General features: G+C 45.5%; 1 protein-coding gene across 4 annotated transcripts in view; it reads left to right on the forward strand.

Moving 5' to 3' along the window:
- Window positions 1–7,046: 7,046 nt before the first annotated feature.
- Window positions 7,047–26,937, forward strand: part of CD96 (CD96 molecule) — a 28,772-nt gene continuing 8,881 nt past the window's right edge. For 2 of the 4 annotated variants that reach the window (XM_075169013.1, XM_075169021.1), the window contains exons 1-10: window positions 7,047–7,159; window positions 10,167–10,592; window positions 14,307–14,416; window positions 15,884–16,106; window positions 19,659–19,714; window positions 22,055–22,145; window positions 22,506–22,682; window positions 23,895–23,948; window positions 25,793–25,837; window positions 26,737–26,811. In XM_075169013.1, the coding sequence (XP_075025114.1) occupies window positions 7,102–7,159; window positions 10,167–10,592; window positions 14,307–14,416; window positions 15,884–16,106; window positions 19,659–19,714; window positions 22,055–22,145; window positions 22,506–22,682; window positions 23,895–23,948; window positions 25,793–25,837; window positions 26,737–26,811 (1,315 nt within the window). In that variant the 5' untranslated portion in view covers window positions 7,047–7,101. The remainder of the gene's footprint in view (window positions 7,160–10,166; window positions 10,593–14,306; window positions 14,417–15,883; window positions 16,107–19,658; window positions 19,715–22,054; window positions 22,146–22,505; window positions 22,683–23,894; window positions 23,949–25,792; window positions 25,838–26,736; window positions 26,812–26,937) is intronic. The other 2 variants (XM_075169003.1, XM_075169032.1) reach the window with 1 other exon arrangement.

Genomic DNA, 26,937 nt, shown 5'->3' on the forward strand with positions numbered 1-26,937 from the left:
CAGTGGGTTGGTAGGTCAGGAGCAGGCTCCTGGGAGCGGGTAAGTCACACATCAGCGACGGGGATGGAAATACTGTCTAGGACAAGGGGTCAAATTGGGAGGACGTGACTACCAGCCTGCCCTTGGTTCACAACCAAAACTCCAGGGCAGGTGACACTTGGGAATGATTTTCATGACATGATCATCCCTCCCTTGGACAATAAAAGTGTGATCAGTGACCCTCTTAAATCCCCACTAGTTGGGATACTGCGTTTCGCTGAAACAAGGAGAAGTGCAGGCCCTTCGTAGTATTGTTTCAGGAGGTGACAGACTCAGCCAGAAACTGAACATCTATTTTACATGGGCAGTGACCCTTACAAACCAAACAAAAGCTAGAAATCTTTCTTAACTTTAGTGGTAGTTGAAATGTTAGGAACTCATATTGAATGCTGAGAGAAGTGTTATCTGTTGAAAACTATCTTAATTCCCTACCTTTTTCTTCAGCTACTTGGCCAAGAGTGCCCTGGAAGGAGATGGGTGTGCAGCACACATTGCTGCACTAACAAGTCCTCACAGGTTCTTTAGGGCAGGTTCACATTATGCCTTGGAGCACAGAGTGAACCAAAAGAATTCACATCTGAAGCAGCTAAATGTTACTCTGCTTGTGGTCTGGAAAATATCATTACACAGAGAAGTTTCATATTCTCCATTTTACCCTCTAGCTACTCCTGTGCTGTATTCATCCCATCTAACTGCAGGCTGTTAACTCTATTGAGATACCCAGATTTAGGAATGCACTTGCCCTCCATTGCCCTTGTATAAGGTGTACTCAGCTCTGAGTTGCCTTCTGGAGGTGACCCTTCCTCTTTTCAGGACCTGAGTGAGGTGTCCTGCTCTGCAAGGCTCCAGGCTAAAGCACCTTGGGAGCCCAAACACAGGTTTCACAAACATACAGTTTCTTCTCTGCAGAGTCAGGCTCAACATCAAAAACAATCTCTGCTTCGTTTTTCTCATTTGTACTTCACCACTTTTTCTAAAGAGGCACGAATGTAGTGGACAATTTAATAGATGATGGATGTGATGGGAGAGATATCTTGCTTCCCTGTGGTTGCTTCTGACAGGCTGATAGCATGAGAGGTATTTATAGGGCTACAAAAATACTGCGTGCAAACAAAGTCATTAATGTCTGATGCTTCCGAAGTATTCTGTCAAAAAAAAGATCCAAGTTATGGTTCTCAATGTCATTGTAATGTAGCCTTTTATTGCTGTACATTATTTGGGTTTTTTTGTAATGAAAAGGCAGCTGCTGCCCTCAAATTGTCACTGTTATTGTATCTGAAGTTAACTTTCACACCTTTAATCTTTTCTATTTGATGTATTTCTTCAGTGGTGAATTCTAACCAGTCTGCTGTGTTGAGCTCTGGCCAGGCGACTGTGTGTCTGCGAGATGGTATTTGCATACAATAGTATGGAGGAATTTAAATTAATTGGGGAACAAAATCCATTAGAGACGGTCTGCACAGTAAAATGAGCTGTACAACCCATCTAGATTTACAGCACTCTGGATGTGAACCTAAGCTTTTCGTTTCTGATCGAGTGGTCTGTTGCTCCTCTTGATAACTCCCTCGTTCACGCAGACCCCAAGATAAAGCCCCACAAGCTGTGTTTATGAAAAGCCCTTTCTCAAGCAGAGTCCTGTTCTCTCTTGCTGGCGTGATTCATGAAAGCTGCTCCAAGCATCATCTCTGAAGCTCCTGCCAAAGTGACCAGGGGATGACATGGCCCTTCTGGGAAGCTTCATTGGAAACCTCAACCTTGTAGTCTAACATGAGTAGATGTTTCCCAGCACTGGCAGTGGGTTACCCTTTCCTAACAAATGCCTTTTTAAAGCTATGGGTGCCGTTACATTTCGTTACACAGTTATTAACCTAGTTAGAAACATTTTCTTACAAAATTTGGAGGACGAGATGTACAAGTGAAAAGCCTTAGCTGATGCTGTGCAAAACAGGGGGAAAGCATGGTTTGTGCTGTATCTGGAAAAGAAAGCAACCAAAGAAAGCAGGGCTGGTCTCACATGTGCCTTCCATTTCATTTTGAAAATAATGACTCTGTAAAGTCTTTAATTTTTTTGGAAATGTCTGGCTGGCTTTCACACAGTGGTTTTTCATTGGTGTATAGTTGTTGGGTCAATGTGCTTTGTATTTGTTTTGTCAGTTGGTTGTGCTTTTTATAGTCTGCTTTTTCAGCAACTTGCACTTTGCACAATGCAATGTTCAACAGCTTACACTGACGGACCATCGTTGATCACAAATGGCATTAAATGGGAGCAGAGGACCACAGGGACCTGTGGTTGGAATGGTAGAAAAGGTGAGGGATCTGATTCTCTTCAAATTATCCCCAAACATACTCTCTCTCTTGCTAAAACATGGCCTGTAAGTTAGGCTTCTAATTAGAAAAACTACTGCCAGCTTTTGCAGTCCCTTTCTTATATCACAGAAATGGAGAATCAGAGACGTGCACACAGAGGAACCCAGCACTAGATCACCCCATGATCCTCCTGCTTTCCCAAAAGGCACCCTTTTGCCTTATCTGAAAGGCTTTGTAAACACGGAGTGGTCACAAAGAGATTTTTCCCACAGACAGCAAGAAGAGAGGATTTAAGGGCTGTATTCCTTGCCTATCCTTTCATTTTTATTCGTAGTCTTGGGCGAGGCTGCTCAAAAGCGAGTTCCCTGCACACAAAGTGAAGAAAGCAATATTTACCAGTGGGATGAGCAAAAGGCATAATTAAAGAGCTGTTGTCCAGTTGGATTTGGCCCCAAAATGTCTGCAGGACTTAATGGCAAATGAAACATTTGTAGTAAGGGCCGTCTTGAATTCTGCTGGTGTCGGCGCCGGGAGCGGCAGCGGAGCTGGGGAAGGCGATGGAGCAGCCCTGGCGCCAGGGCAGGCCAGGCCGAGCAGGGAGGTGGCTGGGGCTGAGCATACTCCAAGCTGTCAGTGAGGGAGAAGGAATGAAAAGCCCATTCAGATCTTTAAACATCTGCCAGCTGAAAAAATTGCTGTTGAGAGGGAAGCACGTACGCTTTGCCATGCTGCTTAAACACCCCGGCTGAAACCGGGGCTGTGTTATGTCAAACACAGCGTGCCCACGTGCGCGAGTAGCCGCGAGAGAGGAGGAGGAGGAAGCAGAGTCAGAAACCCCCTTCCCCTCTCCTCCCCACGCAGAAGAGACAGTGCTGCAAGCAGGCGAGAGGCACAAGAGCTAAGGATGGGGAGATGGAGGAAGCAGGGGGTCACTGAAGAAGCCCGAGGGGATCCCACGGCCACCTCAGTACCCTGTCCCCGCCACACTGCCCCCCCTAGCCTGCACCACCTACTCGTCCACCCCTCCGTGAGGTGCCATGGCCAAAGTTGCCTGCCAGCTACAGAGTCATTAGTACAGTTTTCAAAGAAGTTCAAAACCAAAACACAATGACAAAGTGGCAGTTTCTGTGCCAAGCGCCAAGCGAACCTGAAAGGTTAGTTTACTCTTTAATGAAATTCCTGCTTCAAAGTCTCCATCTCTTTTTCACTGGGGAGCAGCGCTTTCTTTAAGCAATGTTTAGAGGACACCAGTCTGCAAGGGTAATCATCCTCGCCTCTGGCAGGAAGAGCTCGCGCAGTAGCATTTCTGAAAAGGCTCTCTTTGAGAATAATTGAATTTGTCTCTGGAGTTCAAGATTTCTTTTTCTGTGGGGCTGACTGCAGCTCTGCTTCTTCCTTAGGTGCAGCTTACTGTAATTGAGGTAGAAGAATTGTATCGCACTTGAGGGTTTTGTGAGCATGACGCATAATAGGGGTGATTGCCACAAAAAGAGTCATTTGTAGTGCTCAAAATGCCTCGTCCAGTGGTGAATGGATCTGCAGAAAATAATTAGAGGTCCCCCCACTGCCACCCCCACTACCACCCAAGGAGAAAAAAATTAATGTCCCATGAGGCAGCAGAGGCATCCTTGAACAGCGGGCAGAACCCTGCACTACAGGGCACTGCCAGGGCCTCCTCCCGGGGATGCTCAGAGCCCATCCGTTCCTGCCAGCGCTGCCACTGCCTGGGACACAAGGACCCATGAGGACCAGTCAGGCCAACTGTTTGTCCAGCCCAGAAGAAAACGTTGCGGTTCACATATCCCCTGACAACGTGTGTCTCTTGCCTGGGCAGAGCTTCTTTTCCTTTAAAACCTCCCAGCCTGGCAGTGGTTTTTGGGTCTCTCTGGAAAGGCACGTGTAGTGTGATGGAAAAACCTGTGCATCCCGACTGTGAGAAAAACATCCCTGCAGCTGCCCCACCAAGGAAAAGCTCATTACAGATATGTTCTCCCTCCAGCTACCGGTGAGGTCCACTGCCCCTGGGCATGTGTCAGTACCTCCTCTCATCCCTGCCATCTGAAACCTAGTGTGTAACATCCCACCGTGGTGCCTACCAAGCTGCCTGTGAGTAACTCTTCAGGAAAGGGTTGGTGGGTGAGGAACCTCTTGCAATAATTTGCATTGCTGTGAGTGGGACCTCGTGGCCTGCTCCAGGGAAGAGGTGGCTCCCTGACGATAGGCTGAGATAAGTGGCATGTCCCGAGTATTTTTTGATGTCACACGCATAGGCAGGCCTTAGCTGTTCACGCACGTCCATGTCAGTGGCAGGGTGAATGACTATTTCAGACTTTGGGCTAAAGATAGGAATTGGGGCAAAACACAGCTCTGAAGTGAACAAAAATCCATCGAGCTGGGAGGTTTCTTTCTTGTCTGTCTTTCATCACTAAGCTCAGCCACAATGCTGGGTGGCTGCATTCAGCCAACACAATGAGACATGGCAGGAGTATATTTTTAGGATGTTATTTTGGGGGGGAAACAAATTCTAAGGGCAAGACATAGCAATCTAGTAACTCAAACAAGCTGCTCAGGGATTTCTGTGGCTATTGAATATACCACATGGCACTCGGGCTGTCTTGTTGAATTGTGATGTATGTTTCAGATCAATAAAAAGGCTCATTTGAGATTTTTTTTCCCCCATCTTACACAAAATACATTCTTTCATGGTTGCATGAACTGATCAGCAGGAGAAGCTAAGGTAACTGCACTCATGAATGAAAGCCCAAATTCTAGATTGAAGTCTGATTTTCTTGGACTTTAGTCTCTGCAGATAATCTCTGGGTTCTTTGTGGTCTCTGCTCTGAACTGTAAAACAGAACATATACCTTTAATATTTTTACTCCCTTCCGTGGCTGTCAATTACAATGGCTTGAATATTCTGTTAATCCTCATCTTCAGGACTTCTTGATCCTCTGAGACAGATATTTCTCTGTCAGGCTTCTGAATGACAAGCAGATATTTCATCCCCAGAGAGTATTCCCTGAGCAGTAACCCAGGCATCCAGTGCATTTACCACAACTGCTTTTAGTGCGTTTCCTCAGGTAGGGGAGCAAGGCAAACAAAAAAGGAACCATGCAGCAGCACGTATCCTCCAAGAGGTGTCTGGAGGCCTGAGCGTGGCCTGGCCAGCACTACCAGCTGTTCCAGCTGGAGACATCAGCCTGCTTAAACACGCTACCAACAGATTGCACGTGCACGAATTAGGGAAGTGGTATAGATGTTGTTTACATCTGGCAGTGCATAAAATAGGGAAATTACCAGCGAGGCCTTTCTTTTTTACCTTGAACTCTGTGCCTTAGCTGGAGCTACGGGGAGCTCCACGGTCAGTAAAAGTCGATAGCTGGGGAGGAAATGGAGAACAGTTGGGAAGAAAACTGCAGGCGGTGGCTGGCAGTTTCCGTAGGCCTTGCCTGAGCAGCAGAGGGGGGTGCCCTAAAAGAAAGGGGCCGACAAAGGCACCCAGGCCCCCTAGAAATGTTTTCAGGAGAGAAACGTCAGGACCTGGATCACCCAAAGATAGACCAGCCCCCCGGGGGAGACCAATGCTGGTGGAGGGAGGTGTCCATTTAAGGGACTCTGTCATCAAGGCCATTCGCTTTCTCTGCTCTGGTGGATGGGCTGCAATGGGCTCTCCCCGGAGTCCTCGCGTGGGTTGTCCTCGGGCCCCCAGGGCGGCAGCTATCGGGGGCAACCAGGCTCCTGCCCAGCTGCGCTTCCAAACACCCATCCCACCTCCGCAAGAGCCAGCAGATAACCTACGCTCATGTTGTGTACGTGAGGTGTCCTGTCCTGCTCCTTTAGTTTTGGGGAAAGAAGTGTGATAAGCAAGAACTCAAATCTGCTGTCTTTCTGCAAAGCCGCCAGCAGCAGATCCAACTTGCATAAGACCTGTCTGCAATGAGATGCTTTGCTGGCAGGTGTATGCCTAGTTTATGGAAATGCAGTATGCTTCGGGGACAGTTCAGAAGGATTTACAGGCGACCTGCAATAAAGACAGGTCACGGGACTGGATGGAGCCACGCGCCAGCTCCAAAGCTACCAGCTGAACAGAGTGAGGTATGGGGGTTAACCACACCGAGTGATGTTATCACGTGTGATGCTGTAATTCTTCATCCTGCAGAAAATAATTAATGGTCTCCTCCTCAGAAAAAAAAAATTAAAAAGTGAATCTGGAAAACTCTCAATTCACTGTATTTTAATTTAGGGGGATTGGTTCTGTTTTCTTGCTGTTTTCTTAAAAGATAGTGAGTGTAGAGAGTCTGGAAATAGCATATTTGAGCTATTTTGGAATAACATGTGAAGGAAATGAAGCAGGGAAAAAACAGTCAGCTTTTTTTGTATGCTGTGTACCAGATATTCAACTTTAGACACCTGACAAGTTTTCAAGAGAGTTTAACCCAGTAAACTGCTACTCTGAGCTTATCTGAAAAGGCAAAGGAAAAAGAAAAAAGAATAGTCTTGAACATCGGCTTGCAGTACAGGTAGTGTTTTCAATGTAAAGGTTTCACAAGATGTACTAATTTTATTGCTCGGCCAGGAAACTGAGGCTTTCGCGTTTAACGAAGCATTTCTTTGAAGTCACGCTAAATGATGAGCGTGACCGTGTTGCACATCTGCCTGTCTGCCCAGGGCAGACCATTTTGACTTCCTTTTCTGAGACGCTGCCGGGAGCAGGGCAGGAGAGCTACGTATTTACCAAAACTTCATCAAGCAAAGATGGAAAAAAAGTGGCTCTTCTCCCTCTTTTGTTTGCTCTTGGTGCCCAGCATTGCAGGTAAGCCTGTCAGCGGGACACCTTGACTCAGCTTACGACGGAGGGTGGCGAGGGGCAGGGTGGCATGTGTAGACAGAGGTTGGTGTTTATCACTGGGGCAAGCTGTAGCTACTGGTAACGATTTTCTGTTTCCTGACAACTTTCTAATAACCCTAGTTATAATGTGCAGCTAGTAAGGAGTAAATGGCTTGTGCCTTCGAGCAGATTAGTTTATTAAAAATACCTAACCTGTTTTCACCAGAATAATCGCTGAGATGAGCTCACTTGTATTTAGGGCAACATGTGCTCATCTCCAATGGGCAAAAAGGAAAACTGCTTTCAAAGAGCAAATAAAAAATATCTCTCTCTCTCTCTCTCTCACACACACCTGTGTAAGCAGAGAGAGGGAGAGTTGAAACACTTAAAGGCAAGGGTAAATTGTACAGCTGCAACCCCTTAAACAGATTCTTCCCTTCCTCTTCCCCACCCAGCCCTACGTGCTGTGTTAAAGGCCTGAGGAACAAGTTTGTCATTGGAAGTAAAACTTTCAGCAAAGTTGAGTAAGGAGAACTGCATCCCCATCAGAGGGAGTTTAAACCGAAAACGATCTGAGGAAAACAAAGAAAAAGCCTGATGCTCACAACCCCTTCCAGTCACCCCCCCAACAGGCTGACCATGTTGAATGCAGGAGTACTTATTACCAGCTAGGATAAAGAATTTTGTAGGATATGACTTTTTCCAGTTAAGAAAGAAAAAAGTTCATGTATTTGACTGGCATGGTAAGATGCATCTCAAAATCTGGCATAGGCTGTTCCTATTTTCTACATCACTGAGGCAAACTGGATTAAAAAGAAAGGAAAATATTTCATATGTGTATTCATAGAGAATAAAAGTTCTCAAATGCAAAGAAATAACTAGAAGCCTCAAGATACACACATGCAGAAAAGCAATACTATTTAGGGAAAAATAGGACTTCTGTTTTTTTTCCCCTGAGGGTGAAATCCTCACTGAAGTCACTCAAAGGTGAAAGTGGACACCACCGTGCCCTTTGTGGAGATCAGACATCTAAACATCTGGGAGTTACTCTGTTAAATTTTAAATGGAGCACAAGTATGGGCATTTGATTTGGAAAAATAAAGTTGGCATAAAATGAGACTAATTATATTGAGATGCTAACAAAAAGAACACTTTTGCATGAAAGGGTTTCAGTTAAAATAACCTGAAGTGCTAGGCTAGTAACAAACAACACAAATTAAAATGTTTTTTCTACATATGTAATTTTTTCATCTTAATATAAAATATTCAAGTAATTCTTGGTAGGCGTTCTTTACATGGTCCTTTGACCTAATACAGGATCAGTATGAATATGAGAGATAACTTGCTAGGTGTCCCTTGCCTGCTAATCTGATCAGAAGATTGCTAATCGCTTTTTACTTAACTTTTACTGATGCAAAGCTTGCAGTGAAATCAGTGAGCATTTGCTATAATAAGCTCCTTGGACTGACAAAAATAGTTTTCAGTAATTTTTCTCACAGCACTTGTCACTCAGGCTTATTTTTATTTACCCTCTTACGTCATCCCATCTCTTGGAAATCAATTAAAAGATGAACAAACAACAGAGCATACACAGCAATAAAAAATGGAGATTAATGTTGGCCATGGCCATTCAGTAGCTTTGTTCTCCATGCACCTAGTCTCTATGTGTTCATGTCACACTTCAGTGGTTAGGTACCAAATCTCAGCCAATTCTGCAGGGACGTGGGGCTCTGGCCTTGTTCTTCTTCCCTGTCAAACCGGAGCTGTGGGTGTGCCGGGTCCCTGTCTCGCTCCCGGCTGGGCTGGCAGAGCGCGGCGCACGCCATCCCCGCTGCGGGCATTGTCGAGGCTGCCTGGCCCCTGGCAGGGCATCCCCTGGCTCGGGCGCCCCGGACCCCTGTACCACACGGCAGAGCAGACGTCAAAGCAAAGAAATTGGTACCCGCTTTTTTCAAGTAAAGAAGGTGAGCAGTGTGCACTTGCTGCCGTGGGGAGTCAGCAGTGCGGCTGGTGGGACTGTGGGGCACTGTAAAGCAAATTTACAGTGATGTTTTGATACACAGGGAGGATAAAATCCAATGGAGATGGGAGGTGACAAGTCTGTACCTAAGAACATCTGCACAAACTCATTTTTTCTGGGGACCCGCATGCCCTTTTGAAAAAGGGCCTTTTTGTGTATGGCTCTGTGGGTGTGATTGATTACTTATCTCACTACGACTCCCCCATCCATAAATTCTTCATCTTCTTGAGTTTGTCAGTGCCCTCCATACAGGGTTTGGGGACTGCGAGCCTCATGTTCATAGGAGGGAGAAAGGGAGAGGAATCAATTTTACTACAGCAGCAGCAAAACCGAGTAGTACAGGCTCACGTTGAAAGCTCCTTCATTTCACTGATCCATTACTCCTTTATATGGCACACTAAGGACTGCCAACATGCTTTATGAAATTAATTGAGGAAGAAACCATACCTACCGGGGCAGCTCGCTCTGACACTGAAATGGATACTTGTTTAGGCCATGCAGGAGCTGTTTAATAACATGGAGGTAAAAGAACAGCTTTCTCTCTTGAAGCAGCAAAGGCAATGGCAGCGGGCAGGGGGAACAGTGCGGGGCAGAATTAGCCAGCAGGGATAAGTCATTTGTTCTTGCAAAAAGAGCTGGGAAATAAGTGGGTCCAGCTTCTGCTTTATTTATGTCACTTGAAAGATCTCCATTTTCACAGAGGCCCTCAGAGTTCCCATTTCTCTCCTGCGAGCGCGACAGGAGCTCCCCACCCTCTTCCAGACAAGTGTGTGTTTTCTCTCCTGGTTCTCTCTCCGCAGTTTGTACTGGTGGAGATCTGCTGTAAAGCTCCTCGCTGGAAAGCTTGTTGTCACAGTTGTAGGGTCTTCGTGGTTGTCTCTGGCTAAGGCACCCAAGCATGTCAAGGACGGCTTAGGAGAAAGCTTTGTTTAAACATTACTTGCACTGAAAATGGTCCTGTTTGTTTTTAAGGCCAGCCTGAAGACGTCATTGCACAAACAGAAGTGTTCCGCGCTTTGCCGGGTTCTGACGTGACCCTGGTGTGCAGCTTCCCCAAACCACACAGCACCTACATAATACAGACACAGTGGTCCAAGACTGATGACACCCAGCTTACCAGAATAGTTGTTTATCACCCTGTTTTTGGCACCCATTACTTCACATTTCCTGAGGCTTCTTACAACTTTTCGGCGTCCTTCAGCACGAGGAAGTGCTGCAACAAGGATGCTACAGAGGCTTTGTGTTCCCCCAATCCAAACATCACATCTGAGTGCAATCAGTGGGCTCTGCATCTGAAAAACGTTACTGTCTCCCTCAGCGGGCAGTACGAGTGCAGTTTTGCTACTTACCCGTATGGGACAAAGGCTGCAAAAATTCAACTTATTGTCATGGCAGAAGGTAAGTGATTAAAAATGAGATGTTGCTTTTTCGTAACAGGGGTGAGGGGGGCGTGGAATATCAGGATAGATGACCATTTTTTGGTCGGTGACGATGACTTTCTGGGGGTTTGCAATGGTGCCACTGAATGCCGCTGTCTACACAGTTTCCTACTTACCAGGCACTCTTTAGCTATTGTTATCCAACTCCTGATTAGGAAACGTTACTTGTTTGGAGGATATGAAGTTAGATAGCAAGGAGAAAAGGTGATGAGATGGGCAGTTTCCACATTTTTGTTTTGGAGAAACACGATGCAGAGAAGACTGGGCGAGCGGCTCAGGATATGGTGGAACTGAGGATGCTGGATCTCCAAACCACAGTGTGCTGCTGCTATGGGCGTGCAGCACTGGGCACACGAAAGAGAAAACACCCTCGTCTGGTCGAGGCTGAGGCTGGCATCTGCAGGGTGTTCTGGGTGTTAGCTCAGTGGAGGGATGTGTGTCCCCACTGTCAAAAACGAACTGGAGCAAAGCAGTGGATTGCTTAGGACGATCACAGGAACGGAGACTTGGCTGCTTCTGTCAGCCAAAAGGAAGCTGGAAAGCAGCATGACTGCTCTTGGTAAGTAAGCCTCAGGGGAGAGTGTGAACTCCAGGGAGGATATTTAAATTATCCTGGCAAAGGAACAAATGGGTTTAAATAGGATGTGAATGGATCTGACTACAAATTAAACAACGGTGGCAACCATTAGTGCAGCAACTTTGGGAACAGCTGTTTAATGCCAGCAGTGAGGGCAAAAGTCCAAACTGCCATGAAGATGGAGCTGGGCAGGGATGTTGGGCAAGCTGGGCAAGCTTGTTGTTATGCACATGGGAGACTGGATCTGATGACCTTAGAAACCTCTTCCTGACCCAGGTTTCTGTTAACAAGCCAAGAAGGATTAAAGTAAATGCAACAAATCTGGCACGGTTTCAGTTGAGAGCTGCAAGGCCAGCGTGCTCACCCTGCTTGTGCCCAGGGCTATAGGTGCAGCACATGTTCAAGGGCTAGAAGCAGGGTGGGTGCAGGTGACATAAGGGGTAGCAGAGGGCAGCAGAGCACTGGGGCTGCAGCATCCATGGGCACAGCACGCCCACCGCCTCTTTGGCCTGTGTCATGAGGCCAGACCAGTGGCAGGGGGGACATTGGATCACTGGATCACATTGGTCCTGCAGCAGAAGGAGCCTTGACTCCGCGGGGTAAGGGACAGGGCACGGCTCCCCAGCAGCCGCAGCAGTGGCCTCCCTCTGAAGGAGGTTGGCAACTCTGGACAAAAAAACTCTGGGTTCTATGCAAGCCTCATAGGCAGGGATGTTTAACCCAAGCTGCTGCCTGACTCCCTGATGGCCCCTGCATGGCAGTGGCTCCAAGCATTTCGGTGCTGTTATCCCGGAGTCACACCTCAGGGGTGACCCAGTGGTACCTTCCTGCCCTGACGAACTTGTAAAGACAAAATTAGAGCCAGCATCTCTGCATGTCCCATAGAGTGTGGGTGTGTTTAAACAGTACATGCTGGATAATTGTGTCAAGGACAGACCTGCTGCTTTACCTGCTGTACAGGGGTGTGCTGCGGTAGTCTCCCCTTTGGGAATTTTCCTGTACTTCACAGGGCAGAGAGGCTGGATCAAGCGGAGAGCAGTGAGGTACAAACAGTGCTGGTAACCGCGTGAAACCCTCCCATGCTTCTGTTCTTCACATGATTTTTCCCTGTCTCTTCCTTAATAGTGCTAATCAGGCATTGCTCCTTTTCTCTTGCTGGTGCCCGTGGTTGATACTAGCATGTTCAATGCCGATATTGCTGTCCACATGTTAAATGTGGGCAGCTCTTGTTCATATCAGCATCATTGTGGCTTTTTTCAGCAACTGCGTGATGTAGCAAGCTGTGCTACTGATAACTGCTTGCTAGAGAGGACTAAAAAATTCAGTTTGCAACATACCTCTTGCAGATTTGTATTTTAAGGTAACCAGATCTTTTGCAATGAACCACTTCCACTCCAAAGAAGGCAAAAGACCTTAATCCAGTCTACGAGTGGGATGGAGAAGGGTGCTAGTCATTAATGAAGTACAGCTCCCAACTACATCAAAGTGAAGTGAATCCAGATGGATTCAACTTGTAGATACTGCAAAAAGCCCACAGAGCAGCAGGCCTACATAGGACTGACAAACACGGAGGACCTTAGCCAACAGGCTGTTAATGGAGATGGCAATCAAAGACGGGGGAAAATAACCAGCTGGGACACGTGACTCTGAGAACAGGCACAGGCTGTTTGCAGACTGAGCTCCTGGGGCGACTACTCATCTTCGTACTTCTCGTACGCTGCACGGCACTTTTGCATGGCAGATTGTCCCAGCAAAGCCTCCTGTGCAGTTTTCTTCCTGGGGAAGCTATAGATTTGCTTCCTTTGCCCTTTCTTTATCCTTTCCACACTATCCAGCCCCTTTAGGGCTTGTGCACTCTGCGTCCCACTCTGATAGCTGACTCCTCAACTGCTTTGCTCTGGTGGAGAGTGGAGATGAGCTGCTTCTGCCACTGGGTCTCCTGGGCACCACCCTGGGCGCTGCCTTTCTTCGCGTCCCTGTGGCACAGGCTGTGTGCTGGCACTGTCACTCCACGCTTGGGTGCCAGACATAAAGGAAGTTACCGTCACCAGAAAGTCCCCACTGCCAAATAACCTAACGGTCTGGGACTGCTAGATATTCTCCCTCCCCTCAAGATAAAAAATAAATAAAATATATAGCTATTCTATCTCAGCACGCAAGCCAGAGCTACCAGGGGAGCAAAGTTCAAGAGTTTCCCTGCGGCGTGGGCTCACACCTGCCTGCGGGGAGGAGGGAAGGCAGGCCCGTGCAGCACAGCGGCGGCAGGCAGGCTGCGGCGGGGAGGCTGGCCGGCACGGCAGGCTGCACGGCACTGCCGCCCGCTGCCGGGCTGAGCGTCGGAGAGATCAGCGCTCACCAAGGCACTCGGAGCATCTCCTGGCCGTCACCGCCGCTCTTCCTGTGTAAATGCACCCACGCACGCAGACCCGATGTTTGGACCACAGCTGTGCTCTGTTCGGTGCATCGCTCTGCCCTTCCACGGACGGGCTGGAGCGCTGGGCTGGGAATGGGTAGGGTAGGAGATGCTGAAATGCTTTTTTAAATCGATGACAAAGGAAAGAGTGACAAGGTCTCTGCTTCTGGCAGTGGACAGGTTGGAGAATAACAAAAGGAGCACTTGCACTGAAAAACAGGGTTAATCTTAACCTGCCTGACATGCTGAACACCTTGCTTAGTGAAAAGAAGGTCAGCGGATGTTTTCAGAGAAAAGGAAATACAGGTGCACAATATTGATGTGAAGGTTTATTGACGGAGAAAAAAAGTTGTAAGAGAAAAATTGAAGCTTCAAATTATTCTCAGCTCCAAAAGGAGACATCTTGATCCTGCAGTTAAGCAAAGGTTTTTATGAATTGCCCAAAAATTCAGGTAAAGCCATGAATTAGAGTCATGAAACTGCATCTAGAGTCAGATGCAGGGCTTTCACTTACCAAATGTGTCTATGGGTAATGGTTGAAAATTACAGTTCCCTTCCAATCAAAAAAGTGCCTGTTCCTTAAACAGAAGACTAGCCAGCATTGTTTTTTAAAGCACAATGAACATCATGTTTCTGATTTTCCTTCTTGGGCTTTTTTTTTGTTGTTGTTGCAATGACAAAAGAGGAGCAGCACTACGTGAAGGAAGTGTGGTTAAACCAGACTTTAGAAATTCCATGCCTTGAGGACATGACCTCAGAAAATTTGATCAATTATCCTTTGAAATGGCTAGTGGTAAGTATTTTTCATCTCAGGTATAAATTTCAGAGGAACTACAGGGCATTTTTGCAGATTGAAATAGAAATGTTAGACTTTACTGTGTCCTGCAGAATCTGCTAAACAAAAGGTATCGCTCTGTGATAATAAAGGGAAAAAGTACAAACATGGATTTGCAACATAGACACCACAAACAATAGCTGTTAAAGAAACAAAGAGGGAAAATTCCATCTTAATTGCTTTTAATTTTTCAGGAGTACATGTAGAGCAGGTCCGTGGAAAGTGGCAAAGAACCTAGCAAATGTAACAGAACAAAAATATTCCTTGTGTTGGATTTCTCAGGGATTTTTGCTGTAGTAAAGCATTAGTATCTCTGAAAAATACACTGTGTAGGGTAGTGAGATATCAGGCTGCATTGAAATAGAAAAAAAAAGGGGCTGACTGTAATGTTTTCTTTTTGTTAACCTCTGTGTCACAGATGCATGCCAAAGACATGCAAACCCAGTTATCTAGCTAACCACATAAAAACTATTTTTAAGCAATTTGCTGTGAGATATAAAGCTTGTTATATTTTTGTATTGCATCTTACTTTCTGGATAAATATTTGTATGTATGTTTTAATGTAACCTTTTAGCATTAATTTCAGTATGTGGAGATAAGTATCAGCCAGCAGTGTCCTTGAGTTTGCCTGATAATTTCTATCTATTGTCACTGAGGAGCTGCAATGGTTGAGGGTTTTTTTAAAGGTGATTTTCAAATATTTTAGTTTTTTTAGTCTTTTGTCCCAGCTCATTATCTATTTAGATCTCCCCTTTGCAGTGCATTCTTAATATTAAAATTCTTAAATTTTTTGTAGGGAACATCCTTGTCCTTTCTACTTTTTAGTGTTGCTAGTTCACTCTATAAAGCAGCAGAGGAAAGCAAAAAAAAAACCCAAAGGTCAGGACAATGACGTACGTGGGTCACCATGTGTCATTCAGAGTATAGCTTGCAAATATGTACCAATACACAGATGTCCAGGATGTGCTGGCTGCACCCATATCTAAGGGTGGCTGGCACACAGGCATTAGGAGGAGATGACTTTTAGCTATCATTATCAGGTTCTCACTATTTAAAATCTAAAAGAGCAAGGATTTTCTTGGAATTTCAGTCATATTTAATATGTATAGGATGTTCAGCATAACTTAAAGATTGCTGCAGCGAGAAAGCAGCTCTGTTGCCCTCTCTGCAGGCTACAGAGATCAGGACTCACAAGACACAGCTGTTTACTACATATGTTATTGGTAAGATGATGACCGCTATTGATTTTGAAGTTCTGGGAAAGAATGTTTTTGGAAAAAAATAGATGTTGCAAATGTCCTCTTACTACTATGTAATGCTAGGGCTGCGAGGGAAGATTTTCATAGTGGGAATAGAGCTGGTCTACCAAAATATTTGGGGAGGGTGTCTGGTCTTCACACATTGTGTGGGTTGCTCTTTTTGCAGGGGGAAAATGGCAGGAAAGAGGAACTTGTGACCAAGGAGCCCTCCTGTCCTGCAGTGTACAGGAACGGCAGCACGCTGTACGGGCAAAGAGTCCGCCTGGGCTTGAATAACGCTCTAAAGATTTTTCCCACCAAAATCACAGATGATGGCAGGGTGTTTTCCTGCCACGTGGTGTACCACCCCGAGAGAATCCAGAAGAGCAGCACCACCGTGAGAGTGTTCGGTAAGGGGCTTATGCCAACTGCCCGCTTACTTGCACTTGGAAGGGTAACACTCCTGTCTGGTTCTGAAGGCAATAGCTTTTGAAATACACTGGGGGGTTTTATATATACATATTTACATGTACATATATACATATTTACATTTTTATATATACATATTTACATTCATTCAGCGGCAATGAATTAAAATGTTAGTAAATAATCCCATAGTTCTTAGGAAGAATTTGAGGCCATTCCTTCAATTTCTGGCATCAAAAATAGTAGATCCATTGCGCATACATCAACACCACTGGCATGCACATTGCCACTATCTCACTGCGATGTGTAAGCTTATGTTGGCACTTTGCGGGTTACAGGTAAGCACCTTGGTCATCGAGATCTCCATGTCCCAGTTACAAAATGACCACGCTGCCTGTGGTTAGGAAATCATGGCCAAAATTTAGTAAGCGGCTGAAGCAGTTTGGAACTATCGTTGTTGCAAAGTCGCATCCTTGAAGGCATGTGATGTTCAACTGCTGCCAAAGGCTCTGGTTCTGAAAACGAGGTCCTGTCTGGGGGTCTCAAACTGGTCAGGAGTGGCAGGGCCCATGTACTGCAAACATGTGGGCTGGCATTTCATGCTGGAAGCCTTCCCCATCTTTAGTTACTTGCTCTGTTCCCTTTCTAATGGCTTAAGAACTACTCTACAATTGCTGAGGTACAACTGAATCAGAGCAATGTTGCCCACTGAAAACCGGGCTGTATTTTCTGCTTATAGAGCAATGGGTCTGGAAAAAAATATTTCCAATGCTCCTAAAATGAATGGGCATTAAACAGTGGGTCTGTCAGCAGTCCCTTGACTGTAGCTGCTTGCCTGAGGAAGCCCGTGGCTCGCGGACAGCACAGCCATGAGAGGCTGGTGCTCTGAATGCAAAGAAAGATTCAACAGGGAGCAGCAAAAAAAAAACAAAAACAAAAACAACTATGTCTGGGGGTGTTGGTCACTGACGCAAGAGAAATAAAAATAGAAGTTAATGATCTGAAATTTCCTCTTGTGTTTGCATGATTCAGACTTTTTAAAATCAACTTTTGTCAAATAGCTACAGTGTTACCTGGGTAATAATCCAAATCTACTAATATACTTTAACTCTCCCTCCCCTCCAACCCTGCTGATGCTCTCGTCTTGGTTTGTGTATCTGTTAGCCTAAGAAGCTGATTTAATTAGCTTATTCTCTGAATTACTGTGTCACGTGTGGTTGTCTGTGCATGCACCCACATCGGCATATTAGTACAATAGGGGAGAGAGGCAAACAAGAGAAAGCAACCGTGGCCCCCGGTGGTGAACAGCCTGCGATGCTCCCAGTAACTGCTGGCTGGCTTTGGACTGGGGTGCTGTGCCGTCAGCCTCTCTCACAGGTGTCCTAAGGGCAGGATTAGGTGGAGGCATTCCCTGAGAGCTGGTTTGTGGTGAATACTGAGGAAGGTCTCTCAGACCTGAGGCCAACAGGGTCCAGATCTTGGAGGAAGTGCATTTTTGTGCTCTTAGCCCTTTCACGTCTGATATTTTGCAGGTAAAATAACTATTTTGCATGCTGTCTCACTCTTTTCTGCCCCCATTTGCTGAAGTCACGCTGCTTACGATTGCATCATACCAGCAATGGGGAAGGCATGAACAAGTCTCTCAATGAAGTTGAGAGTCTTGATAGGTTGAGTAAAAACAGACATTCAATCGAGAGAGCTTTTTTTAAGAGGGCACTTTTGGACTGAAATGCTTTAAAATATTTCTTTTCTAGAACAGAGTTCTTTTAGATACAAGTTTCTGAGAAAACGTATGGCCTTTTCACGTCTAACTTTGCCAAATATTGATTTCTCCTTTTTGTAAGAGTAAAAGCTCAGCAGCAGAAAGGACTATACTAAATATTGAATTTCTGCTAGACCCAAAACATTGGTAAATATCCTAGCAAGACAAATGAATGTCAAACTGTTGACAGGGCCTGAGATGTTAAGTGGAAAAGATCTATTAGATCATTCAGAGCTGTGCTTGAGAGCTGCCTGCCAGAATAGTTACTAAGCAAACATGTCTTCTGAGAAAGCAGAGGACAGCATCCAATACAGATGTGGAAAAGCATAGCTATTCTCATCCAAAAAACAACAGGAAGAGCAGGCACTAGACTAGATGTTATTCAGTCTCCAGCAAACTTTTAGGTGAGATTAGAAGATCCAGTTTACCAGACTTTTTCTTACACCTGAAAAAGTATGGTTGTCTTCTGCCAGCCCCACCACCATCCGTACAGTTTTGGCAAGGCAGAAACAAGGATGAAATCTTAAGACATTCATTTTCTGATAGGAAGAATCCACCAAAAAAAAAAAACACCAAACACAGAAGAAAAACAAAAAGGAAATTCCACCCAAAAGTACCCTAAGTCCAGAAAACCATAAGGCAGTGATAATTAAATATAGGTCACTCCCAGGCATAATCCATCAGTAACACTAGGCAGAAAAATGGAAATTAAAAAAAAGAAGGCAGAAGAGTCCTTGGTGGATTCGCTATATAAAACAACAGGGAAACTTGAGCTGTTTGCCTTAGAGAGAAATGTAACGAATGAGATGACCCTATATCAATTAACAGGGATAGAAAAAAAAAAAGAAGAAAAAGAAAAGAAAATGTTCTAATGGTAGAGATTAAAGTGAGGTTTATGTTGGAAAGAGAAAAAATTACAGATCTCCTAAGTAATCCAGGGGCTGCATTTGTTTCCAGTCCAGTTTTAAGGCTCAGAAAGGGCCAGAAGCACAATTTATCCAAGGCTTTTGAGATTTGCTATATATTAGCGCAGTTTCAACAGTCCTTACTTAACAAGTCAGTTAATATTACTGCAAATCCGTGATCTCAATGGCTAATTTAGAAATGCCAACTTAGAGAGGCTTACGGTACCTGATAGCTTTTATCTACACAGTCAGCCGCACCTAGAATGAAAATGCTGTGAAAACAAAATAAAACACGTTTTCCATTTCTTGTGGATGTGGTCATCACAGACCCACCGCTCTGATGTGAAGGTGCGCTCTGGGCTTCCCGGCAAGGCAGGAAGCGTCTGCGGTGTGCCACTGTCACACCTCTGCCCAGGCAACAGCAGGTGGATAGCTGGTACCCAAAATCAATCAACGTTTTCGGGGATGGCTAAAGCCTTTGCAGATGGCTTTGATTGGCAAACACCCAGAGGAACCCACAACTGGGGAGTGGTTTACTTCAGCAGGCCCGGGAAGGGTGGCTTTGCTGTTGAAGCCATGACTGCAGGATGGTTTGAGCTCGCTTGTCCAGCAAAGCCACCCAAGAGTAGTTTAGATAGGCAGTGAAATACATCACGGATCTTGTGGTAGTAGCTGCTGAGATATGCTTGTAAACCACTTCCTTGACCTCAGATCGGAGCTCTGCAAGCTTTTATTTTGCTAGGTGTGTGGGTGGATGTAGGATTTAATTTTCACTCTTTTTATGAAACAGGGCTGTTAAGTCTCATTATAAGCTGTTACTGTGACCTTCGGTATCCATTTCACTAATACATTTCTTGTTTGCTTTCCAGCCTACCCTGAGATCTCTGTTAGCCTGCAGGAGGGCTCAGCTGGCACCTCACAGAAGGTGAGCAATTTTGGAGGGAAGAGTAATGCCCGTGACCGTCACCATGCCACCCCAGCAGGGCCAGGCAGGCTAAGCTGAATCAGACATAGGCGGGACCTCCAAACTGACCGAGCTCACAGGGTGACAAACAAGTCAATGAGCTAATGTCAGCCGTTCGTACCCTTTCTTCTGAGCGATTCCCATCCCCGCAGCAGTGAACTGCTTCAGTGAGCACAAACTGGAGCTACCTAAGGGCTTCTCCGTGATGTGGGCAAAATCTGATTTTGCTTTAGCCCTAGGGAAGGCTGCGGGCAGGGTCGAGAGGCTGTGAGGAGTCGGTGGTGTTGAAGGGGGCTGCGATGCTCCCTTTCCCTCCCCACCTGCTGGCTACCGCCCAGCAGCCCAGAGCTGCCCTCTCCACACTGCATAAAATCCCTCTCCGAAGAAGGCCACCCGCTATGCTGGATGCTGCTCCGAGGGGTAGGCAGCAGCAGCCCCCGGCTGCCACACAGCCCCCCTGGGGACAGGGAGGAGCAGGTGCTGCGGGAGCGGTGCTTGGGGCACCCACACAATCTAGCGTGTCAAGGAAAGGTGATGATCTTGTCAGGCGTAATGTGTCATGCTCCAAGCAGAACTCAGCTGGAGCAATCAGATGCCGATGGAGGGACTGGATCTAAGGCTGAGGGCCCCTGTTTAGAGCTGAGCACTTACACAGGTGTTTTGGGGCCTTTGTTTTACCACCTGCTTGGCAACGGCAAAACCTAAAGGGAAAGTCTGCTGTACCTTACTGGCCGTACTTGGCATAAAGCATATTTGTGGCCCATATGTCTGCCTAGCAAGCCACTCTGGCTACTAGCTATGACACTTCGCTTCCTGTTGCATCCATCCAGGTTGAAGCTTTTGATCTGTGAGCATCCCAGTGCTTGTGGGCGGGCAAAACCTCATAATAACCGTATCCACCTGTTGTCAGACAAGCCATGCGTCAGTTACTTCTGCAAAACCAGTATAATTTTCCTGGTGGCCTACTTCCGGGTGTGGTACTGGACATTGCAGGCTTTTGTCTGCCCTGTCCTGCTGAGCAGAGCAAGGGATCTGGGCCATAGAAACTCTTCCAAGAGCCTCCGTCCATTCTTCACCTCCAAACAAACACCGACTCCTTTCCTTCTCTTTTTCACCCTTTCTTGCAGAGCTTAAATCTACTTTCGTTGTCAGATTTGTATTTCTTCATTTCTTCAAGCATTTATAAAAATATTATGAACTGAAAGTGGATGAAAAATAAGGGAATAATGAAGAGAAAAGAGAGGAAGGCAATTACAGTAAGAATTCAGAGGTTATTTACCATGGCAAGGAACGAGTTTCAGCTGGGTAGTTCCAGTCTTCATATTGAATGATTGACTTCTGCTGGCTGCAATGCATCAAGCTTGCTTTCAACTGAATGTGTGAACCACCTTCTTCGAAAGTGGGAGCAAGAGGGCTTTGTGCTGCTTGAGTAGCACATGCTTTTTTCTTTTTTTTTCCCCTTCTTTAAACAGACAAGGCAATTTCTCTTAATGCCATAAGTTGCTAAGTAAATGTAATTGGGAATGTCCAGGCAGCATGAGGATGAGATCTCCCACCCTGCTAGTGCCCAACCCTTCATCCAGCCTTGATTTTGAGATCTCTCCAGTCCTTCCTAATTATTGCTTGATGAGAAATTAAATTGAGCACAAACACAGAGTTTTGGAGCAATTGGTATACAGCCAGGACTAACTGCCTCTAAAGCATGCAATTCCTTGTGACTTCTGGAAACCTCTTACATATCATACCCTCTACAAAGGTAGCTAATTTTGTACATTCAACATATCATTGTGCTAGGCAGTCTTTTTCATGGGATTTGCTAATTTTGTATATTCAATATATCATTGTGCTAGGCAGTCTTTTTCATGGGATTTTCCTCCTTATCTGCCTAATGAAGGAAGGATTTACATGGCAATTGGGAGGTGTCTCGCTCTCCCCATACACACCATGCCCATTACTGATGCCAATGTTTGTCCATGTGGGTGTTTGACCCCAAGGCACTGGGCTGGGGATGGGAGTGTGTGGGGGGTCACCTTACATCTCTCTGGCCACGGCACTGGACTGGAGGGTGTTGGAGCCCCATCACCCCGCACCTGGCCCAGGGTGACAGGAGTGTCCCCGGGCTCTCATTCAACAGTTTCTCCAACCAGAAAAATGAGGGAAAGAAACTCAATAAAGAGGAAGCGAGTGCTTCCTTCCCGAGCGGGATGATGAGTAAATAAGCTCTGTCTGTAAGGGATTTTGGAAGCTGGCAGCCGGGTGAGAAATGCCAGAGGCTAACGACTGGCTTTTACTGCCCCATAGCCTAACGTGAGCTGCGTCGTGAAGAAGGCGTTTCCCAAGCCGAGCCTCCTGTGGTACGTGGACAGAGCGAGCCTGACGGAGCAGCCTGGAGGTAATGCAACCCGTCAATAGGACAATGGTGCAGCTGTAGAAGTGGTTCCCAAGAAAAGCGATGGATGCTCCTACTGTGGGGAGCCTGTAAGTGTCTGTCAGGGTGAAGGGGAGGATCAGACCTCCTCAAAGGGAACAGCTGGCAAACAGCTGTGACCGTCACCCCCTGCAATTGCCAGTGATGGGAACAATGGGTTGGCATAACTGCGCTGTTCTTGCCAAATCTTTGATAGTGTCTCAGCAAAGAAACCTGTGGCCATATGAGCTTGCTTTTCAGTATCAATATTTTGCACAGCTCTGATTTATAGTTTGGAGTATAATCAGAAGGTCTTGCAGCTTTTCTTTTTTTTCTTTCCACAAGAAATTTCTGTTGAACAAGACGACTCGCAAGACAGTGAAGGTTTCTATCAGCTGAGATCAATCCTGATGTTGCAAGGGACCCACCAGACACATAAGACGTTCTCGTGTGCATGTCTGTTTTCCTTTTTCAGGAATGAAACATGGAATATTTCATCAGAAGAAATATTTGTTTCCCTCGGTAGGTTTTTCATAGATAGGCTGCATCTGAAATATAAAATGTTAAGAACATTGGACATATGTATTCTCTGTTATTTAAAATAGTGAAGAAATGCCAAGTGTATGGAAGTTTTTTTTATACAAGTTCATCACACAGCTTGAACTTTCTGGCAGGTTTTTTAGCTCAAGTCTTTGCTCAAGACTCTAAATGAGCTAAGAAACTCCTGCACAAACTTAAGATGCTTGCTGTTTGTTTAGGCAGTGTCTTGCTGCAATTCCCATACCCAAAAATACACTAGCTTAGCCACATGGCACCAGCAAGCTATTATAATCATGTGTTTCTCACTGAGCACTCCTGGCAGAAAGTCTGCGTGTGTGCAACGAAGCTCTCTGGAAAATCAAACCCACAGAGTTGGGGATATGTTGCACATCTTCAGTGAAACCTGCAAAAGGCCCCTAAAACAGTTGAATTGTTTTGGGCAATGGAGAACCTCCCCTATAACCTGTACTCTAAGAATTAGCTACAAGATTAGGGAAGTGTGAGGAAATACTATCTCAAGTAGTTGGTGAAAGCAGATGTGGCAGTCCAGAGGTTTATGGCATTTCTGAGGATGCAGGTGGCCAGCGAGAAGGGCAGACTGATTTCCTTTAGCACCCTCCTGTGCATGCCTCTTCTTCAGGTACAAATACACAGTTACACCTTTTTTCCTACTCCTTGCTGCACAGATAGTACAACTGAACTGCTGCCCCTTAGCAACCTCCACCACGTACTGTGGTGGCTACATGCAGCTCAGCTGTGTTCACTTGTGGCTGTGGATACGCTTCTGGGTATGTTTTTCCACAAAGAAAGACTGCATCAAAAGACAGAGCTTACTCCCCTGGAAATATAGCTTCAGAGGGAAGCGAGATAAATGATCATTTTTCTCCAAAATGACTCATTTCACCCAATTTGCAGTTTTGTAGAGGTGTATTCAAATTGGAGAGCCGTCAATTAAAGAAGTCTACATTCTTGCCTGCAGGGTATACTAACGCTAAGATAGATCCACTCTGTATAAAAATGTTAATGTATTTAGATGTGACAGAAAGGAAAGAATTAAATTAATTCTCAGCTATGTTCTGTGAAGGTGTCATACTAATGCACAGTATGACACAAACTCCAAACTAAATTTTCAGCCTTTATAACAGCCTAACTACTTTAAGAACTGCTTTCATCTTTCTTTTTTTTTCTTCACAGACAATAAGTCTAATGAAGCCTCATCCGAAGCTTTTACCACCATGGCTGCAGAAGGTAGGATAAATTAGACAAGGAAATAATTTGGGTTATGTTAGAGGTGTGTCTATAAATTCCTAAAGTTGTTGGAGAAATGGTTTGCCGACTTGTTTCTGGATGGGTAGTAAGGTACTTCTTTCTGCAGCTATGACTTCAGAGAAAATACAATAAACATATTTTGGTGATGTAATCCATCATAATTAAGCCTAAGCATAATTAAACTCCAGCATTGAGGGGCCCTTAATGTTATTTCTGATGCTTCAGCTGGCATTTGAATATAGCTCTTTCACACTGAACTGATAATTAAAAATAACAGCCCTACTAATGGTTCTACCTTCTGCTTAAGTACACAGCCAAGATTCTCAACACTTTTGCCTAATTAAAGAACTGATGGGATGTTTCTTAATTTGTGTAAATTTGGTAAATCTGTGCTCTGCCCCTGCAAGTTTGTCTTATTATCAGCTTATTGCAGACGGATAAATCGTTCCCCCCACGCCTCAGCTGAAGCCCTTTGGAGACGCCTCTCCTGGGGCAGCTTGCTCTGCTCTGCACAGGAGGCAGCTGCACTGCAGCGGTGGGTTACGTGAGTGCATCAGAGAAACGCTTGTAGACAAACGGCATGGAAAGAAGTGTCATTTTCTGTGTAAGCTTGCTTCTGCAAGTGCAGGTTGTGGCAGACCCTGGGGGTTCTGCCAATATCCTATGGGACACCAGAAAGCCATCCGAGGTACCGGAGGTCCCTGAGAGAGAATTTTCCTCTGCTGGCCTCTGCAGGTGATCTCTCAAAGCAGCCCCTGCAGCTTGCGTCAGGTCACCACTCTGCTTCGCCCTGCACGCTCTGCAGTAACGTACTGGGAGCTGGGCACACCTCGAGGTGACCCACTATCCTGGTTTGAGATCCGCTGCATCTTTGGTGAGGGATCCTCTTATGTCAGCCAGCTACTACGAAATCCCTGTTAGCACAGGCGAGGCTAAAATGAAGTGCAAATGGAAAAGCAACTCTCAAAATAGTCAAAGGAAGTACAAATACTTGCAAAAGAAAGCAGCTGGAGAGTTGATGATTATCTACTTATGCTAAGATCCTGTCTACAGAGGGTCACTCCAATACCCTCCCAACATGCCTGACTACACAGAGGTACTTGGGCTGCCTTCCCAGATATGTTCTTCTAATGGGGTGTGTGAGCTTTCATGGTTCACCTCCTTCATGGAGCCCTTTGGGGAGATTTAATCATTCTTCCTAACCTACTCAGGGGGTACTTTGCCTCACCTCCTAGGCAAAAAAAAAAGTGAGACAACTCTTACTCAGGATGTAAATACTGCTTGGGCAGGATGGTGTCTCTGCTGTGCTTGGCTGGCTAGTTAACAGTCCTTTAATTACAAGGAATAAATCCCTCTCTCTCTCCTTTGAGGACTCGGTCAGCACTTTTCAGTGCAAAGTGTCCCTGAAATTTCCTGTCAGGGTTGCAGTCTCTGAAATGCCTCATGGATGGAGCTATGCAGGTGCCACCACTGGGTCATATATATTATTTCAACCTGCATGCCAATAAGGTGCCTCTGTTTGTATGGGATAAAACCATGTAACTCACTTCTGCTTTTTGAGTAGAGGTGCAGACTGGAGGTGCTCGGGGCTCCAAACCTTCTTCCCCCAAACCTTTGTTTCCCTAGGGATTTCACAGCAGTTACCTCAGATGCTTCTTGTTTCTCACCGGACCACTTGGTTTGGTTGTGCATTGAAAGACTATGTGGAAATTAAGTGTGATGCACTCTCTTTCACTCTTGAACCCTCAAATGACCCACTTTTCTAAAGCAGAATAAACACCTTTCTCACCCTAAGTAAAAGTGTTTGCTTTGATTTGTTACAGACCTTGGGAATTCAGCACTTCCATCAGCTGTCATGACTACCTCAGGTAAGGAGGGGGAAAAAAAAAAAGCCTTCTTTATTACTCAGTCAATAGATGTATGATCTCTGCTTGACCTGTGCTTAAATGTCATGTACACAGAGCCAGAGGCACGCCAGGGAAAGGTCAGTGCGCTCTGGTATCGATGGTACCTCTGTGCTGCTGGATGGGAATTTGCGAGCTATGAAGAGATCTGAAACAAATCCTGCTAAAACTGTCATGTTAGGACAGCATGTAAAATGGCATGCTGAATATCACATATTATTCTCATGCCTTTTTATAAAATGCAATAAAACCCCCTATACAACTGTGAATAAGTTTGTCCCATTATGACAGTGAGGTGCATGTGATGATAGAAAAGTTAAACCCGTGACTTTTCCTTGACCCAATAGTAGTGCATCATTCCCATTCATTAATGATATAAGATAAATACCATTGCTTTACCGGAGCATGCATATAGATAACTATATAAAACTATCTTCAGCAATTGAGAGGAAAACCCGCAAGAGCAGGCAACCTCCTGGGCTTATACAGCTGCCGCGCATTGTCAGAACCATTTCTGGCAAGGCCCTGGCTAGGCAGGAGAGCACCACCACCAAGTGCATAATCCACCCCACAGCAGTTAAATTGAACCCTGTGTATAAAAACTTAAATAAATAACGCACACATCTAGCCCATGTGAAAGGGTCTGCATTAATAAAGTCAACCGTCTCTGATTGCCCCTTGAATTTGTGGGATGTGTTTTGAGCATTTAACCTTAACTCTGACAGTGGGATTTCTGCCCAGAGTCCGCGTTGACCCAACAGCTGCTGCAAGCTTTTTGATCTGTTTCTTTTATGATTTATTAATACTATTTTTAAAAGATCCTCTCGACTAAATGTGATACCGTGTAATCTGTTTGTCTTTAGAGCATCAGTCGACATCTTTGGCCTCTCTAGATTTCACAAGTCAAGCAAGCTTGGCTCCTGCTTCCACGACACAAGGTAATCAATTCAGCCAAAATGTTTTCTCTATTGCTTCAAGAACGTAGGAGAAAGATACATAAACACAATAACCAGCTTGAATTTTTTGTAGCAAACAATTTAATGCCCACTGAAGCCCTTTTCCTA

The sequence above is a fragment of the Calonectris borealis genome, chromosome 1 (assembly GCF_964195595.1).
Source record: "Calonectris borealis chromosome 1, bCalBor7.hap1.2, whole genome shotgun sequence".
NCBI lineage: Eukaryota > Metazoa > Chordata > Aves > Procellariiformes > Procellariidae > Calonectris > Calonectris borealis.